The 19,857-nt window shown below is 44.1% G+C and overlaps 1 protein-coding gene across 1 annotated transcript in view; it reads right to left on the bottom strand.

Annotated features, from left to right (window-relative positions):
* RNF207 (ring finger protein 207) overlaps positions 1 to 19,857 on the bottom strand; it is a 100,676-nt gene that overhangs the window by 42,404 nt on the left and 38,415 nt on the right. The window contains exons 6-8 of the mRNA XM_088447717.1: positions 18,473 to 18,598; positions 11,267 to 11,313; positions 1,116 to 1,188 (exon numbers count right to left, since the gene is read on the bottom strand). Coding sequence (XP_088303843.1) covers positions 1,116 to 1,188; positions 11,267 to 11,313; positions 18,473 to 18,598 — 246 coding nt within the window. The remainder of the gene's footprint in view (positions 1 to 1,115; positions 1,189 to 11,266; positions 11,314 to 18,472; positions 18,599 to 19,857) is intronic.

Genomic DNA, 19,857 nt, shown 5'->3' with positions numbered 1-19,857 from the left:
TTACATAAAAAAGACGACCGCTTCCAGCTTCTCTGTTCAACGCTGGATCTGAAGACTCAGGGCCTGATTCAAAGCTGAACGCTCTGACCAGAGCGCTCGCTCTGAATCAGGGCCCTCCTACCTTTTTTTGGAGCGTCCTCATGGACGCTCGCATAGCTGTGGGTTACCACCCACAGCTATAGCGAGCGTCCATGATGATGGTCGCGATGGTCTTGACCATCGCGACTATCGGGCTATCGGGCTTGCGACGGAGACCCTGCAGTAGGGTCTCGCTGCCGCAAGCCCTGGAGTGATATTGGCTCTATCAGAGCCAAAATCACTCCCACTGACATCACTAGTGATGTCAGTGGGGCCGGCTTGAGACGGTAGGCGTTCCCATGGGAACGCCTCCGTCTGGCAGGCACGCCCCTGGCACGCCCACCAAAGGGGGCGTACTGTCAATCAACATCGACAGCACGCCCCCTTTGGTGCGAGACCCGGAGCGACGGAGAGCCCGTCGCTCGCTGGGTCTCGCGCATGCGCACGACGGAGCTCCCTCCGTCGTGCGCATGCGCAGTGGGGGAACATCGACCCGCTTGCGAGCGTACTGCTGCTCACTAGCGGGTCTGAATGACCCCCTCAGTTCAACTGCGTGACCATCAGACATCTGATTAACCCTCAGGTCACTCTGGATGGCCGGTGAAATCACGCTGCCAGTGCCAGTGACTCCAACACGGCAAGAAAACGGGACCGACACCTTCTTCCCCACCCGCATTTTCTGGGATGTTGGCTGCCGCCGCACCCGAATGGCAGCAGAATGTCATTAATTTTGAGGCACTGCGAACGACATCACATCACATTTCCACTCACAATTTACTTGCATGTGATATACCACAATCTGGGAAATACTTACTACTACAGTATATATGCACTCCATACCTTCCAGCGTTGTGATTGATCAATCAGGACAAGAGACAACTCTTTTGCAATACAGGCTACGTCCCTGTTTACTGTTAGAAATCCTGGACTGTACCTCTTACAAAAGTTGGCCTGAAATGGGCTGGGCTGGCACAATATAACTGAACGCTGACGTGCCAATACCAGGTGTTACCTATAGAATATATACCGCTTCTTACTTGTAGAGTGGGCAGGAGGGAAGCCAGGTGAGAAAGTTGATCTTTGAAAGCTTTCTCCTTCTCTTCATACTGACTGGAAACACAGGACAAAGTGATAAATACACTGAATTAATAAATACAGGACAAACCTCTACTTATATTGCTCTGATATACATTAGCGCATGGAGCCATGAGTCTGTACATTTATATCCATATATCTATGGTGTGCAGCAGGGACACGTGCAGGATTGTGTAAAGGAGGGATTCCAGTGTACAACATACAGTAGCAGTTGGTGTATCTATAAATGGTGCAGGCTGTATGGTACATAAGGGCCCATAGGTCAGGAAGGGCCCTGCAAACACCTTGCACCCAGGACAGACTACACCGTTTGCCCCTGTACCCTCTGGCGGTGGTGCCATCTTTCCAGTGAGATCTTTGGAATGATGAGGCTGGTGCAGGAGATAGCAAAGACTCTGGAACTGTGTAAGAGAATTTGATGTCTTCTTCTACGCATCCTCCATATGTCTGAAAACATCACTCTAGTGATGGTACCACCGCTGACAGAATGTAGAGAGGGGGGCTGGCTGCACACGGGTCCCCATTGGTAAATACGTCTTTGAGTAAAAACCATCATACCTAAGCTACCAAACTACTGGTCCACTCTCTTATCTTTTGCCTTGACTACTGCAAACTTCTTCTCTCTGGCCTCCCACTCAGCTGCCTATCTCATCCTCAATCTCTCATTAATGCTGCTGCTGCTAAACTGATCTTCCTCTAATACGGCTCTGCTCCAGCTATACTCTGACAATCCGTACACTGGTTACATGTTCTCTGCTGAATTCAATTTAAACTCCTAAGCCTCCCCTACAAAGCTCTCCACCCATCTGCTCCCACCTACAGCTCCACCCTATGCTCCCTCCTGCCCTATGAGGTGAGCTGGCAACTCCTCCTCACTGATAACAGCCTCTCACTTCCACCTCCGAGACTTCTCCCGTGCTGTCCCTATCCTATGGAACACTCTTCCTGTCTCTATCATGTTCTGCCTCGGCCTCCATTCCTTCAAACTAATCTATCCACTCAAACGTACTGAACCTTCATACTACCCAATCCCCTCTGTCTCCATACTACCACCACTCCTTCCTCTCCATTTACAATGTAAGCTCTCACTATCAGGGACCTCCCTTTTCCCTTCTCTCATATTATACCCCCGTCTTATTTTAGTTCACTTATTTATGACAATATGTGAATGCTTGGAATTATGTGTATGTTTGTAATTAAGTGTATACAGTATACTAGTGCTTCCTAACTGGGTGCCACGGGGCACTTGCAGGGACGCCACATGTTGGAGGTCCAGGACCAAATCAAATTATATATGGTCAATGTAATAGGAAAACCAATGTTGGCGGCTGCCAATCATAAAATATTTGGACAAACAGAAGTGCAATCCAGTCCACCACCACATAGCTGACCCTAAGGATGACTGGTAAGCATAATTTACTTAATATAAGTATTTTTTCTGAATTTCTCAATAAGATACTTTTGGCCTAGGGGCACCGTGAAATGAATGCTGATACTGTAGGGCGCTGTGATCAAGAAAGTTTGGGAACCACTGCAGTATGCTGTATGTATGTTCCGATCTCTACCCTGTCTGTATTACTGCTCTGTACAGCACTGCAGAACTTTGCAGAGCCATATAAATGAGTGCTAGTAATAATAAAATTAGTAGTAGTAGTAGTAGTTACTAAGTACTAGTAGTAAGTAGTAGTAGTAGTAAGTAGTAGTATTAATAGTAGTTAGTAGTAGTAGTAGTTAGAAAGTAGTACTAAGAAGTAGTAAGTAGTAGTAACTTAGTAAGTAGTAGTAAGTAGTAGTAGTTAGTAAGTAGCAGTAGTAGTAAGTAGTATTAGTAAGTTGTAGTAGTAGTAGTTAGTAAGTAGTAGTTAGTAAGTAGTAGTAGCAGTTAGTAAGTAGTAGTAAGTAGTAGTAGTAAGTAGTAGTAGTTAGTAAGTAGTAGTAAGTAGTAGTAGTTAGTAAGTAGTAGTTAGTAAGTAGTAGTAAGTAGTAGTAGCAGTTAGTAAGTAGTAGTAAGTAGTAGTTGTAGTAGTAGTAGTTAGTAAGTAGTAGTTAGTAAGTAGTAGTAGCAGTTAGTAAGTAGTAGTAAGTAGTAGTAGTAAGTAGTAGTAGTTAGTAAGTAGTAGTTAGTAAGTAGTAGTAGCAGTTAGTAAGTAGTAGTAGTAGTAGTAAGTAGTAGTAGTTAGTAAGTAGTAGTAAGTAGTAGTAGTTAGTAAGTAGTAGTTAGTAAGTAGTAGTAAGTAGTAGTAGCAGTTAGTAAGTAGTAGTAAGTAGTAGTTGTAGTAGTAGTAGTTAGTAAGTAGTAGTTAGTAAGTAGTAGTAGCAGTTAGTAAGTAGTAGTAAGTAGTAGTAGTAAGTAGTAGTAGTTAGTAAGTAGTAGTTAGTAAGTAGTAGTAGCAGTTAGTAAGTAGTAGTAGTAGTAGTAGTTAGTAAGTAGTAGTTAGTAAGTAGCAGTAGTAGTAAGTAGTATTAGTAAGTTGTAGTAGTAGTAGTTAGTAAGTAGTAGTTAGTAAGTAGTAGTAGCAGTTAGTAAGTAGTAGTAAGTAGTAGTAGTAAGTAGTAGTAGTTAGTAAGTAGTAGTTAGTAAGTAGCAGTAGTAGTAAGTAGTAGTATTAATAGTAGTTAGTAGTAGTAGTAGTTAGAAAGTAGTACTAAGAAGTAGTAAGTAGCAGTAGTAGTAAGTAGTAGTATTAATAGTAGTTAGTAGTAGTAGTAGTTAGAAAGTAGTACTAAGAAGTAGTAAGTAGTAGTAACTTAGTAAGTAGTAGGGGTGTGCACCGGCCACTTTTCGTGTTTTGTGTTTTGGTTTTGGATCTGGATCTTTCTTCGTGTTTTGGATCTGGATTGGTTTTGCCAAAACCACCCTTCCGTGTTTTGGGTTCTGGGTTTTGTGTTTTGGATCTGTATTTTTTTGAAAAAAAGCATAAAAACAGCTAAAATCACAGAATTTGTAGGTTTTTCTGCTCCTATGCTATTATTAACCTCAATAACCTTAATTTCCACTCATTTCCAGTCTATTCTGAATACCTCACACCTCACAATAGTGTTTTTATGTCCAAAAGGTTGCACCGAGGTAGCTGGATGACTATGCTAAGCAACACGAGTGGGCGGCACAAACACGTGACCCATCTAGGCGTGAAACTGCAGTGGCAGACAGGATGGCATTGAAAAACTAGGCCCCAAACTGTACATAATACAAAGAAAAAAAAGAGGTGCAAGATGGAATTGTCCTTGGGCCCTCCCACCCACCCTTATGTTGCATAAACAGGACATGCACACTTTAACAAACCAATCATTTCAGCGCCAGGGTCTGCCACACAACTGTGGCTGAAATGATTGGTTCGTTTGGGCCCCCACAAAACAAGCTGGCAATTAATCTGTCCCTGCACAAACTGGCTCTACGGAGGCAAGAAGTCGTCCTCATCCTCCTCATCCACAGATTCCTCACCCTCTTCAGTGTTATGTACATCCTCATCCTCACAGAGTATTAATTCGTCCCTGCTGGAACCACAGGTCCCTCTGTACGTTCTGGAGGCTGGTCTCCCTGGAAGAGTTGATCATTCATTTTATGAACATCATCTTCTCCACATTTTGTGGAAGCAACCTCCTACGCCTTTCGCTAACAAGGTTCCCGGCTGCACTAAACACTCTTTCGGAGTACACACTGGAGGGGGGGCAACTCAGGTAAAATAGAGCCAGTTTGTACAGGGACCTCCAAATTGCTTCTTTTTCCTGCCAGTACAGGTACGGACTGTCTGACATACCTACTTGGATGCTGTCACCGATGTAATCCTTTAACAGACAGACGCACGCTTGTCGCTGCTGCTTTGAGGATTCAAGTGCGGCTACAGCCCACACAATTCACAAAGACAGAAAAAAAAAAAGAATATTTTTATTGTTTGTGGAGCACACTTTGAGGGTTACACCACCCTCTAACAGACAGACGCACGCTTGTCGCTGCTGCTTTGAGGATGCAAGTGCGGCTACAGCCCACAAAATTCACAAAGACAGAAAAAAGAAGAAGAATATTTTTATTCTTTGTGTAGCACACTTTGAGGGTGTCACCACCCTTTAACAGACAGACGCACGCTTGTCGCTGCTGCTTTGAGGATGCAGGTGCGGCTACAGCCCACACATTTCACAAAGACCGAAAAAAAATGAACAATATTTTAATTGTTTGTGTAGCACACTTTGAGGGTGTCACCACCCTTTAACAGACAGACGCACGCTTGTCGCTGCTGCTTTAAGGATGCAGGTGCGGCTACAGCCCACACAATTCACAAAGACAGAAAAAAGAAGAATATTTTTATTGTTTGTGTAGCACACTTTGAGGGTGTCACCACCCTTTAAAAGACAGACGCACGCTTGTCGCTGCTGCTTTGAGGATGCAAGTGCGGCTACATCGCACACAAGTCACAAACACATAAAAAAAATAGTTTTTTATTTTTTGGAGCACTTTGAGAGTTACACCACCCTTTAACAGACAGACGCACGCTTGTCGCTGCTGCTTTAAGGATGCAGGTGCGACTACAGCCCACACATTTCACAAAGACCGAAAAAAAAGAACAATATTTTAATTGTTTGTGTAGAACACTTTGAGGGTGTCACCACCCTTTAACAGACAGACGCATGCTTGTCGCTGCTGCTTTAAGGATGCAGGTGCGGCTACAGCCCACACAATTCACATAGACAGATAAAAGAAGAAGACTATTTTTATTGTTTGTGTAGCACACTTTGAGGGTGTCACCACCCTTTAACAGACAGACGCACGCTTGTCGCTGCTGCTTTAAGGATGCAGGTGCGGCTACAGCCCACACATTTCACAAAGACCGAAAAAAAAAGAACAATATTTTAATTGTTTGTGTAGCACACTTTGAGGGTGTCACCACCCTTTAACAGACAGACGCACGCTTGTTGCAGCTGCTTTAAGGATGCAGGTGCGGCTACAGCCCACACAATTCACAAAGACAGAAAAAAGAACAATATTTTAATTGTTTGTGTAGCACACTTTGAGGGTGTCACCACCCTTTAACAGACAGACGCACGCTTGTCGCTGCTGCTTTAAGGATGCAGGTGCGGCTACAGCCCACACAATTCACAAAGACAGAAAAAAGAAGAATATTTTTATTGTTTGTGTAGCACACTTTGAGGGTGTCACCACCCTTTAACAGACAGACGCACGCTTGTCGCTGCTGCTTTGAGGATGCAAGTGTGGCTACATCGCACACAAGTCACAAACACATAAAAAAAATTTTTTTGATTTTTTTGGAGCACTTTGAGAGTTACAACACCCTTTAACAGACAGACGCACGCTTGTCGCTGCTGCTTTGAGGATGCAAGTGCGGCTACAGCCCACACAATTCACAAAGACAGAAAAAAAAAGAACAATATTTTAATTGTTTGTGTAGCACACTTTGAGGGTGTCACCACCCTTTAACAGACAGACGCACGCTTGTCGCTGCTGCTTTAAGGATGCAGGTGCGGCTACAGCCCACACATTTCACAAAGACAGAAAAAAAAAGAACAATATTTTAATTGTTTGTGTAGCACACTTTGAGGGTGTCACCACCCTTTAACAGACAGACGCACGCTTGTCGCTGCTGCTTTGAGGATGCAGGTGGAATCTAGACGGGATTTGGAACCGAGGACACACTACCTCCATCAATTGTCTAAATCCCACTGCACTAATGTCGGATACCGGACGCACGTCTAACACCAACATAGCAGTCAAGGCCTCAGTTATACGTTTTGCTTCAGGATGACTGCTGTCGTACTTCATCCTCATCGCTAGGGACTGTTGGAGGGTCAATTGTTTAGTAAAAGTAGTGATGTTCCTACTTCCTCTCTGGGATGATGAACAACTCCCAGCAGCAGCAACAGCACTAGTAGGAAGTGGTTCTTGATCTTTCCCTATTTTATTTTTATCAGAGAAAGTTTGGTCCTCCATTTATGTTATATTGATATATATACGTGCGGCTAAAGCGCACACAAACACAGAAAATATTTTTTTATTTTTGCTGGAGAGTAGTGCACTTTGTGGGTTACACCACCCTTTAAGAAATGAGCCAGCCGGCTCTTTACTTATGGGACACAGGCGCACGCTTGGCGCTGCTCCTTTGTTGATGCACGTGCAGCCACAGTGCACACAAGTCACAAACACAGAAAATATATATTTTTTTGGTTTGGAGTGTACTTTGGGGGTTACAGAACCCTTTAACGGTCAAGCCAGCCGGCCCTTTACATATGACACAGGCGCACGCTTGGCACTACTTTGTTGATGCACGTGCGGCTACTGCGCACACAATTCACAAACACAGAAAATAATTTTTTTTTTGGTTTGGACTGGAGTGTACTTTCGGGGGTTACAGCACCCTTAACGGTCAAGCCAGCCGGCCCTTTACTTATGACACAGGCGCACGCTTGGCACTACTTTGTTGATGCACGTGCGGCTACTGCGCACACAATTCACAAACACAGAAAATAATTTTTTTTTGGTTTGGACTGGAGTGTACTTTCGGGGGTTACAGCACCCTTTAACGGTCAAGCCAGCCGGCCCTTTACTTATGACACAGGCGCACGCTTGGCACTACTTTGTTGATGCACGTGCGGCTACTGCGCACACAATTCACAAACACAGAAAATATATTATTTTTTTAGCACTTGGGGGGAGCACCCCTGATGGACAGAGCACCCCCTGGACAACACTACAGCACTCCTTTAGGACTGGGACACTGCACAGGACTTTGGAGTGGACACAGCCCCTATGGAGAACTGACTGCACAACACAGTCCAGCCAGCCCCTATGGACTTTGAAGTAGTGGACACAGCCCCTATTAACAACAGCAGCACAGCACAACACAGCCAGCCCCTATGGACTTTGAAGTAGTGGACAACAGCAGCACTACACTACACTACACTACACAGCCCTAACTCCCACCCTCCCTCTTCACTGTCCACAGCCGAGTGAGAAAATGGCGCCGACGCGGGTACCTTATATAGGATCCAAAACCCGCGAGACTCGGAAGGCGGGATGATGACGTTTTGCCTCGATTTCAGATCCGAGTCAGGCGGGAAAAGTCGAGCCTGACTCGGATCAGACTCGGATCGGGGGGGTTCGGGGGGGTTCGGATTTCAGAAATCCGAACCCGCTCACCCCTAGTAAGTAGTAGTAAGTAGTAGTAGTTAGTAAGTAGCAGTAGTAGTAAGTAGTATTAGTAAGTTGTAGTAGTAGTAGTTAGTAAGTAGTAGTTAGTAAGTAGTAGTAGCAGTTAGTAAGTAGTAGTAAGTAGTAGTAGTAAGTAGTAGTAGTTAGTAAGTAGTAGTTAGTAAGTAGTAGTAAGTAGTAGTAGTAGTAGTAGTTAGTAAGTAGTAGTTAGTAAGTAGCAGTAGTAGTAAGTAGTATTAGTAAGTTGTAGTAGTAGTAGTTAGTAAGTAGTAGTTAGTAAGTAGTAGTAGCAGTTAGTAAGTAGTAGTAAGTAGTAGTAGTAAGTAGTAGTAGTTAGTAAGTAGTAGTTAGTAAGTAGTAGTAAGTAGTAGTAGTAGTAGTAGTTAGTAAGTAGTAGTTAGTAAGTAGCAGTAGTAGTAAGTAGTATTAGTAAGTTGTAGTAGTAGTAGTTAGTAAGTAGTAGTTAGTAAGTAGTAGTAGCAGTTAGTAAGTAGTAGTAGTAGTAGTAGTTAGTAAGTAGTAGTTAGTAAGTAGCAGTAGTTAGTAAGTAGTAGTAGCAGTTAGTAAGTAGTAGTAAGTAGTAGTAGTAAGTAGTAGTAGTTAGTAAGTAGTAGTTAGTAAGTAGTAGTAAGTAGTAGTAGTAGTAGTAGTTAGTAAGTAGTAGTTAGTAAGTAGCAGTAGTAGTAAGTAGTATTAGTAAGTTGTAGTAGTAGTAGTTAGTAAGTAGTAGTTAGTAAGTAGTAGTAGCAGTTAGTAAGTAGTAGTAAGTAGTAGTAGTAGTAGTAGTAGTTAGTAAGTAGTAGTTAGTAAGTAGCAGTAGTAGTAAGTAGTATTAGTAAGTTGTAGTAGTAGTAGTTAGTAAGTAGTAGTTAGTAAGTAGTAGTAGCAGTTAGTAAGTAGTAGTAAGTAGTAGTAGTAAGTAGTAGTAGTTAGTAAGTAGTAGTTAGTAAGTAGCAGTAGTAGTAAGTAGTATTAGTAAGTTGTAGTAGTAGTAGTTAGTAAGTAGTAGTTAGTAAGTAGCAGTAGTTAGTAAGTAGTAGTTAGTAAGTAGCAGTAGTAGTAAGTAGTATTAGTAAGTTGTAGTAGTAGTAGTTAGTAAGTAGTAGTAGCAGTTAGTAAGTAGTAGTAAGTAGTAGTAGCAGTTAGTAAGTAGTAGTAAGTAGTAGTAGTAAGTAGTAGTAGTTAGTAAGTAGTAGTTAGTAAGTAGCAGTAGTAGTAAGTAGTATTAGTAAGTTGTAGTAGTAGTAGTTAGTAAGTAGTAGTTAGTAAGTAGCAGTAGTTAGTAAGTAGTAGTAGTAGTAGTAAGTAGTAGTAGTAAGTAGTAGCAGTTAGTAAGTAGTAGTAAGTAGTAGTAGCAGTTAGTAAGTAGTAGTAAGTAGTAGTAGTAAGTAGTAGTAGTTAGTAAGTAGTAGTTAGTAAGTAGCAGTAGTAGTAAGTAGTATTAGTAAGTTGTAGTAGTAGTAGTAGTTAGTAAGTAGTAGTTAGTAAGTAGCAGTAGTTAGTAAGTAGTAGTAGTAAGTAGTAGTAGTTAGTAAGTAGTAGTTAGTAAGTAGCAGTAGTAGTAAGTAGTATTAGTAAGTTGTAGTAGTAGTAGTTAGTAAGTAGTAGTTAGTAAGTAGCAGTAGTAGTAAGTAGTAGTAGTAGCAGGTAGTAGTAGTTAGTAAGTAGTAGTAAGTAGTAGTAAGTAGTAGTAGTAAGTAGTAGTAGTTAGTAAGTAGTAGTTAGTAAGTAGCAGTAGTAGTAAGTAGTATTAGTAAGTTGTAGTAGTAGTAGTTAGTAAGTAGTAGTTAGTAAGTAGCAGTAGTTAGTAAGTAGTAGTAGTAGTAGTAAGTAGTAGTAGTAAGTAGTAGCAGTTAGTAAGTAGTAGTAAGTAGTAGTAGCAGTTAGTAAGTAGTAGTAAGTAGTAGTAGTAAGTAGTAGTAGTTAGTAAGTAGTAGTTAGTAAGTAGCAGTAGTAGTAAGTAGTATTAGTAAGTTGTAGTAGTAGTAGTTAGTAAGTAGTAGTTAGTAAGTAGCAGTAGTTAGTAAGTAGTAGTAGTAGTAGTAAGTAGTAGTAGTAAGTAGTAGTAGTTAGTAAGTAGTAGTTAGTAAGTAGCAGTAGTAGTAAGTAGTATTAGTAAGTTGTAGTAGTAGTAGTTAGTAAGTAGTAGTTAGTAAGTAGCAGTAGTAGTAAGTAGTAGTAGTAGCAGGTAGTAGTAGTTAGTAAGTAGTAGTAGTAAGTAATAGTAGTAAGTAGTAGTAGTAGCAGGTAGTAGTAGTTAGTAAGTAGTAGCTAGTAAGTAGTAGTAAGTAGTAGTAGTAAGTAATAGTAGTAAGTAGTAGTAGTTTGTAAGTAGTAGTAGTTTTATTATTAAAATGCTGTGTTAAATTTTGATATATGCCTAGCATATATAATGTACACAGAAAGATGGTGTATATGTCTTCTGCCCTAGTATAAATACAGTTATAATAACTACAAAAGGTGGTACTGCAGTGAGGGAGAGGTATCAAGCTTCCTAAAGAGTGTAGAAGTTGCCCCTAGCAACCAATCAGCTTTGAGGTAGCCGTTATCAAGTACATTCTATAAAATGATAGAGAGAAGCTGATTGGTTGCTATAGGTTACTTCTCCACTTGTCCACGTCTACAAACTTTATAAGGCATGATACAGCTCTCTCTAAGTTTCTTTAATTGGGTGATTCCAAGTTAGGTGTAATGTATCACAGACATAAACTGGTTACACAATGACCATTACCAATCCCCGCCACTGCAGACTCACGTCTATTTGACAAACCCAGGAAGTTTAGACCTCACAATAAAAAAAAAAAAAAATGTTTATTAGTTTGGTGGAGTGTTGACGGGCAGTATACAGGAATCAGTAGGACGTGACAGTGCGTTTAGTGTAAGACAGCCGCAAACAGAAAAGCATCATTATAGGAAGAGGAAACAGGCTCTTACCACTGGACAGCTTTCAGGAGAACCTTCTTCCGCTCCGCCAGATTTTCCTGTTAGCATTTCCAAGGATCGCAAGTTTGAAACACATTAGAAATTGTATAAAATCTCTCAGTGTAAAGGTTGCATAATATACTACAACTGTCACAATAATGAATAATCCCAGAGGTATATACACACAATCCCACCTGATACAGCAATCCTCAGGGTATGCGTAAGAGCTCCCAGCAACACTTTACACTTTAATATGAATCATCAGTGTAATTTAAATATTAGTTGTCTCACCAGTGGGATGGTAGCTGAGTAATTACCATTGCTGCTGATATTAATTCATGCCTTTACACATATACTGTACATATAAATATTGCATATCACCAAAGCATCAGTGTACGTGAGCTCAGTGAGATGCTGGTAAACATTGATGTGTAGGGGCTTGATTCTTACAACAATAGAGTTTCCTGAATCCCTTCATAACCGAGGATTTCTCTGGTCCTGAAGCAGTACAATAGGAATAAAAATAAGAATCCCTTGAGAATTACTTTTTCCTAGCAGAGACGCAGTTCTAATATAAAGACCCCTGAATTCTCAGATCACGCTACAGGGGAAATTCTGTAAAGGGGCATACACAATTTGGTGTGCATTTTTTTCAGTAAAAATGACAGCTGCTATCATGACCATTTTTTCATTAACGCGGGTATGCATGCCCCCGATTCCTGTGCTATCCAATTGAAAAAAAAAATGGTCACAGTAATTTTTACTGCAAACACCCACAAGGAAATCAACCTGTACCCCCCCAAAAAATAGAAAATAATATTGGGTAACATAATCAAAGTATACTATGGTTCCAAAAGAAAATGTTTTAAGCTTTAGAAAATTGGCTGATTTTTTTTTTGCATATTTTTTTTTTAAAGTAAAAATAATTATATACAGCAAACTTTTTTTCGTTTAAATACTAAAAAAAAAATGAAAAGGTGAAAAAAAAGTGACTTTGTGGTAATTTGGGGCCACTTCATTTTTTTCTACAATTTTTTTTTATTTTTATTTAAAAGCAATTATTTTTCATCTAAATAAATACTGTAATTAAATTTTGGGTGCATACACTAACAAAAAAGTTTATTTGGGGGTAATTTAAGCCCATTTTTTTCACAGCAATAATGGCATGTATTATTGGACGAATGAAGCCTAATGGTTACTTCAAATTGCCTAATTAGTCATTAAGCAGGGGGGGGGTCCAAGAGGTTTGGAAGCAAGTCCAGACTTTTTACTTAAAATAGGGATTTTCCATGACTTTTCACCTGCTCTCGGGCTGAAAGAAATAAATCTATTTACCATATCTGAAATTCTCGCAACCTTTTGAATCCGGGTCGTAACTAGGGGTGTCTCACCTTTGCCGCTGCACAGAACACAGGGCTCTGTGGACGGCACTGTTGCCACCCCATGGGCCTTGCTTCTGGTTAACAGGATGCATCCTCAGAATGGTCCAATCAGCGCTGCACTTACCGGTGCTCAGGGGCGTATCTACCCATTGGCCAGGATGGCACTCGCCAGGATGGCACTCGCCAGGGGCGCCGAACAAAGGGGGGGTGCCGCCCGGCAGTGCCACCAGTAGCCAAGGGGTGGACAAGTCCCCTGGGCCGCACAAGTGTAGGGCGGACCGCAGTGAGAGCGGACTGCCCTACACAGTTTACAAACAGACAGCCGCCAGCGGCGGCTGTGTGTTTGTAACAGCAGCCAGCTAATGAGAGTCATACAGACTATTTTTGAGATGGAAACGACAGGACTGTGAAAGGTTCTGGATATGTGGTTTGAAGGAGAGGGATGAGTCCAGGATAACTCCAAGACAGTGCACTTTGGGGCTAGATGAGATAGTTATACCATCAATTGATAAAGAAATAGTGGGAAGTGAGGTTATGTGGCAGGGTGGGAAGACGATCAGCTCTGTCTTAGACATATTAAGTTTAAGAAATCGCTGGGACATCCAGGAAGAGATGGCAGAGAGACAGTTGGAGATACGAGTCAGAAGAGAGGGGGAAAGATCAGGGTAGATTTGAGTATCATCAGCATAGAGACGATAATGGAGGTCAAAAGAGCTGATGAGTTCACCTAGAGAGGAAGTATAGAGGGAGTATAGAAGAGGTCCAAGAACAGAACCTTGAGGAACACCTACTGTAAGAGGCTGTGGGGGGGAAGAGGAGTCATGAGAGGAAACTGAGAAAGATCAGTCAGAGAGGTAGGATGACAGCCAGGAGAGGACAGTGTCACGTAGACCAAGGGAGTGAAGGATATGCAGCAAGAGAGGGTGGTCCAAGAGTAGTTTTTTTTAAGAATGGGGGAGACAAGGGCATGCTTGAATGCAGAAGGAACAGTGCCTGATGAGAGGGAGAGGTTAATGAGGTGGGCAAGATGAGAGCAGGCAGAAATAGAGAGGAAGCGGAGGAGGCGGGAGGGGAACGGATCAAGGGGGGAGGTGGAAGAGTGGGAGGACCGGATGAGGTGCATGACTTCCTCTCCAGATACAGGGAAGAAGGATGTTAGAGTTGGTAAAGTTAATTGGGAGGGGTGATCTGGGAAAGGAGGAGGTGGAGAGCTGGGGGACTGGTTGGATATGATGCCCTGACGTATGGAATCAATTTTAGATGTAAAGAAGGTAGCAAAGTCAAGGGCAGAGAGCAAGGAGGGGAGACGAGGAGGGGGTTGGGCGAAGGAGGGAGTTCAAAGTGTTGAAGAGACGCTTGGGGATTAGAGGACTGAGAGGAGATGAGGATCTTGAAATATGACTGTTTAGAGAGGGAGAGATCAGCACTATAGGATGAGAGCATAAATTTGAAATGGAGAAAATCTGCCTTAGAGCGTGATCTTCTCCACTGTCGCTCGGCGGTTCGTGAACACTTTTGCAGGTATCTGGTGCATTTGGAATGCCAGGGTTGAGGAGTAGATCTGCGAGTGTGAGTAGTGATCGCCAGGGCAACAGAGTCCATAGCAGAAGTAAGGGAGGCGTTGTATAGGGAAGTGGCTTGTTCAGGGCAGGAGAGAGAGAGGATAGGGGAGAGAAGTGAGTCAAGCAGGGAAGAAAAGGAAACTGTGTCGATAGCGTCAATGTTACGCTTAGTGATGGTGGCTTTTGGAGGTAGAGAAGGGGAAGGAGAGAGGGACAGGTTAAAAGAGAGAAGGTGATGGTCAGAAAGTGGGAAAGGGGAATTGGAGTGATCAGAAATATCACATCGGTGAGTGAAGACCAGATCAAGCAAATGGCCACTCACATGGGAGGGTGAGGATTCTGTGGGGATATCAATTGGAATATTGAAGTCACCTGGGATAATGGAGGGAAGGTCTGAGGAGAGAAAGTGTGGGAGCCAGGAAGCAAAGTTGTCAAGGAACTTGGAGGGCCAGGGGGACGGTAAATGACAGCTACTCGGAGGTGTACTGGGTGGAAGAGGCGTAAAGCATGGACTTCAAATGTAGAGAATGTAAGGGATGGTTCAGAGGGAATGGGTTGGTATGAGTAACCAGGGGATAGGAGGACCCCAACACCACCACCATGGCAACCCCCAGGTCGTGGGGTGTGGGAAAAGGTGAGGCCCCCAGAGGAGAGAGCTCCAAGTTCAGGCTAGGCGAACTCAATAGTAAGTAACCAGACCACAGCAAGTGTTGTCACTTAACCGTTCCATGTAATCTATTTAATGGATCTGTTAAGCTACTTGGGGAGACTTAGGCAACAACATCAATGACAAAATGTACAGTATGTGTGTCTATTAACCACAGATCAGTATTTAGCTCTCTGCTACCACCTAGTGGTGACATTATTAAAAGATGCTGCTTGTGTATATTGTTTCAACAGCTACAATATATTTATGTTATAATGCATATCCTTCTTGTTGCAGAAATACCAATAAATGGAATCTACATTTTTTTGGCTTTCACTATGCAAAATGAATGAGATCTGAAAGAAAATTGATTACAATGGAACTTGAAATTTTGAATACTTATAACCCCATAATTCGGGGAAATCTTTCTTATTTTTCAATTACTATGGTCCACATGAAATAAATTAAATGTAATTCATGCAATACAGGGCTCAGTCAGTGCGCCCGTTATTTTCACACAATGCAGGGGAATTATGAGTGCACACAGTGCAGTGGAATTATGAGTGCACACAGTGCAGGAGAATATGGGTGCACACAGTGCTAGCACATACTGGAGTATGGCAGGTGCACCAGTGTAAATAGTTTTATGGACAATGTAGCAAAGAGACTGAAATAAGAAAGGGGTGAATTTGAGGAGAACTTCTGCATGTACTAAGGGGCAGCCGGTCATTGCGCTCCACAAAGGAGCTGAATTTTGGAATACCTTAGAGCTGGCGGTCTCCGGGCCTGGTCCTATTATTAGTGCACACAGTGCAGGAGAATATGGGTGCACACAGTGCTAGCACATACTGGAGTATGCAGGTGCACCAGTGTAAATAGTTTTATGGACAATGTAGCAAAGAGACTGAAATAAGAAAGGGGTGAATTTGAGGAGAACTCCTGCATGTACTAAGGGGCAGCCTGTCATTGCACTCCACAAAGGAGCTGAATTTTGGATTACCTTAGAGCTGGCGGTCTCCGGGCCTGGTCCTATTATTAGGACCCATTTCACACTTTCAAATTTGCTGTGTTTCTGTAAACTTCATGGAATGTAAAATAAAGGTTCGCACACTAAATTCGTGCATCTAATACAGATAGTCATCATATGGGCAGGACCGGATTAAGGGGGGTGACAGGGGCGGTCGCCCTGGGGCTCCCACGCAGGATCGGTGTTACCCTGCCGAGAACAAGTGTCCAGCGCCACCTGTTTCTAGATGGGGGCTCCGCTGCCTTGGCTCTGTGGTCTGAATGTAGCAGCACAGTCAATGTAGAGCGGCTCCCGAGTCCCCTTATCAGCTTCACATGCTGGCGACGCTGATCACTGATGTGGGGCATTAGGTGCCGCTCTACATTGTATGCAGCAGCGCTGACTGATGGACAGAGCTAGAATCACCTGACTCGAGGTGAATAAGGGAGTGGAAAGGACGGGAGGGTGATTGGATATGCTCTGGGTGGCTTGGTGGAGTGGGGTGATTAGGCTCCATGTGGCTTGTAGGGACCCCCCACAACTTAGTTGCCCCATGGTCCCCACGAGCTTTAATCAAGCCCTGCATATGGGGTCTGATTCAGAGGGGCACGCTAACTGCCGGCAATGCCCATATCCATGCAGTTACTCGATGTTGGAAGTACTGAGTATGCGTCCGAGGCTGAGTGTTTCTGGGTTAGCCAGATGGGGGCGTGTCGGATGCACGTGACGGTCAGCGTTTAAAGACGCAGTTGTACTGACAGGTGGCAATGTTCAGATGGAGATTCTGTGCCCCCATAGGTCTGGTGCAATCTTCGATGTTGCGACCGATGGTGCATCTTAATACGCACATTGACGGATTAGCACAACAGCCGATGGACGTCTCAGAAGGAAGACCATTGGCCACGGCATTTTGAATGCAGGCACAGTTGCGGCTGCAAATGCGTCCACCTCTAAATCAGGCCCCTTAATGTCACTCTCAAGTCATAAATACGGCCTCAACTAAAAGAAGAAAAAAAATGAAAGTTTACTACAGTATCCTGCCAGGGGTGGTGGTATCAAGGAAAGTGCCGGTAAAACAATGACCGGTGAGTGAATAGATGCTTTGCGGATGCGCACGGCATCTATTCACACTTCAGGGGGAGCTTGGGGGCAGCCTAGCATCTCTGTGATTGCTGGGCATGCTCCCTACAGGGATGAAAAGGGGGGCCTGTCTCGAGGACACACCCCTTTTCAGAGTGACCGTGCCCCTTTTCGGGCTGAAGTGCCCCTTTCTGACAGGTGCCCTGCCCCCTGCCTGCCCTAGCGTGAAGATTACTCAATTATGTCATTGGCTACTGATGATCACTTCTCTGCCTTTTTGGCTAAAATCATATGTAGATGCCTATGTACACTGTGGGGCTTAAAGGCACCCCCAGTAGGCAATGGGCCATCACCAGGTCCACTGGCCAAGAGGCCGGCTGCTTGAAGCCAGAGGTGCTATGTGCCCCTGGTGCCGCCTGCATTGGTGAAGGACATCACCTTGCACTAGTATGGCACTTTGCAATGAGCACCTTTTTTCACTTTGCACTGAGCACCTTTTTTTCCTTTGCTCTAGCCTTCTGGCAAGGATAATTTTTTTATACTCATGACTGTGTGTGTGTTTCACGTTTGATGAGGTTTGGACAAAACCCTTATGGGCTGCCCTCTCCCTAAGTTGCCTGAGGTTCTATCCTTCAAGGGAGAACTGAAGAATCTGTTCTCTAGGGGGAAGCTTCAACGAACCCTGGCGAGAAAGAGGCGACCGCGAGTCTAGGCACAGAGGGAAGTCCGGAGACCCTTGCCCTTTGAAGGGGCCTTGTGGCTTCTGGGGTCTGGATTGTCAAGGAGTCCACCCTAGTTTCGGTGAAGGGGGACCCAAAGATTCCTTTTTCCTCTCAATTCGGCCTTTTGACTCTGAGGAGATGGAGAGAAACCGCGTCCTTCTACTTTTGGAGAGGGTCCACAAACCCAAGCTCCAGCACAGTTTAGCACTGCACTGGGTGATTGTAGCATGCACCTCGGGCTTCAATACCAAAAATCGGCTACTGAAGAATGGATAGGCTGCACTCTCAGTGATGTCACTGGTTCCTAGTGAATAGATAGGCAGCATTTTCAGTGATGTCATTAGCTATTAGTAAATGGATAAGCTGCATTCTCAGTGATGTCACTGGTACCTAGTGAATTGATAGACTGCTGCTGGTTAATGGATAGACTTTTTTTCCGATGATGTCACTGGTACCTAGTTAATTGATAGGCTGCATTCTCAGTGATATCATTGGCTACTGGTGAATGGATAGGCTGCATTTTCTCATTGGTGTCACTGGCTATAAATAAATGGATAGGCTGCTTATTCTATGGTGTCACTGGCTACTGATGAATGGATAGGCTGCATTCTCAATGATGTCACTGATACCAAGTGAATGTATAGGCTGCATTCTCAATGGTGTCACTGATTCCTAGTAAATAAGTTCAACAATGAACCCCACTACACTACTGGAGGAGTCGGTTTCTACTTTTAAAGCAAAAAACGTAACAAAGCTGAATGATTGGCATTTGTTTCTCAAATATGATGTGACATACAGTAGCCTGATATTCCTGGGATACCTGCATGCTAGTAAAGAGGGTGTTGATTGACGTCTCCTCTTCATCTGCGTTGTTCCGAACCTCTTCAATCATAGCTTTCAGAAGAATAATCGCTTCCCGGGTCGAAGTCTGCAGCTCTTTCACTGTCTGTATTCAACACACATTGAAAATCATCACACACATTTCAGACTACATGGCCTGAAAATTCATATGAATAATGGATGTCAGTGGTCGTATTATATATTAACTTCTGAAACATGCTACCAAGCCTTAACAATCCTAAATAATTCTTACTCCATTTACCTACCTTAGCCACATCCAGGGGCTGGCTGGCAACTTTTAGCCTGGGGGGCAAATGCATGCAGGCGGCCCTGGCAGAGGAGTAGCGTGTAGCCAGGGTGCCCGAAGAACGTGCGTGCTACGGCGCCGAACCCCCCTCAAGTGTTTCAGGGAGGAGGCGGGTCCATATGGGATTAATGTAAGGTAAAAATAAAGATTAGGGGCAGCCCCCTGTCGTAGTGCCCCCATGTGCCACAGGAGAGAACACCCTTATGCAGGCCTCCAGTAGTGCCCCCAGTAGTGATCCCCCTATGCAGTGCCACTTGTGCCCCCAGTAGTAAGCCCCTTATATAGTGCCCCCAGTAGTGGTCCCCCCTGTGCAGTGCCCCTTGTGCCCCCAGTAGTAAGCCCCTTATATAGTGCCCCCAATAGTGGTACCCCCTATGCAGTGCCCCCAGTAGCAGTCCACCCCCCATGCAGTGCCCCCAATAGTGGTAACCCTTATGCAGTGCCCCTTAAATAGTGGCCCCAGTTGTAGTCTCCCCCCTATGCAGTACCCCCAGTATTGCCCTTTATATAGAGCCCCCAGCAGTGGTCCCTCGATGCAGAGCCCCCAGTGGTAGTCCCCTCCCCTATGTAGTGCCCCTAGTAGTAGTCCCCTCCCCCCTATGCAGTGCCCCTAGTAGTAGTCCCCTCCCCTTGTAGTAGTCCCCCCTTGTAGTGCCCCCAGTAGTAGTAGTACCCACTTGTAGTGCCCCCAGTAGTAGCCCCCCTTGTAGTGCCCCCAGTAGTAGTCCCCCCTTGTAGTGCCCCCAGTAGTATTCCCCCCCTTTGTAGTGCCCCCAGTAGTAGTAGTCCCCCCCTTTGTAGTGCCCCCAGTAGTAGTAGCCCCCCCTTGTAGTGCCCCCAGTAGTAGCCCCCCCTTGTAGTGCCCTAAGTAGTAGTAGTCCCCCCTTGTAGTTCCCCCAGTAGTAGTAGTCCCCCCTTGTAGTTTCCCCAGTAGTAGATCTCCCCCCCTTGTAGTGCCCCCAGTAGTAGTAGCCCCCCTCCTTGTAGTGCCCCCAGTAGTAATCCACCCCCCTGGTAGTGCCCCCAGTAGTAATCCCCTCCTGGTAGTGCCCCCAGTA

The sequence above is a fragment of the Taudactylus pleione genome, unplaced genomic scaffold (genome assembly GCF_031769625.1).
Source record: "Taudactylus pleione unplaced genomic scaffold, aTauple2 ptg000437l, whole genome shotgun sequence".
Classification (NCBI taxonomy): Eukaryota; Metazoa; Chordata; class Amphibia; order Anura; family Myobatrachidae; genus Taudactylus; species Taudactylus pleione.
The sequence above is the reverse complement of the archived record's forward strand: the minus strand, read 5'-3'. Positions and strand labels throughout refer to the sequence as shown.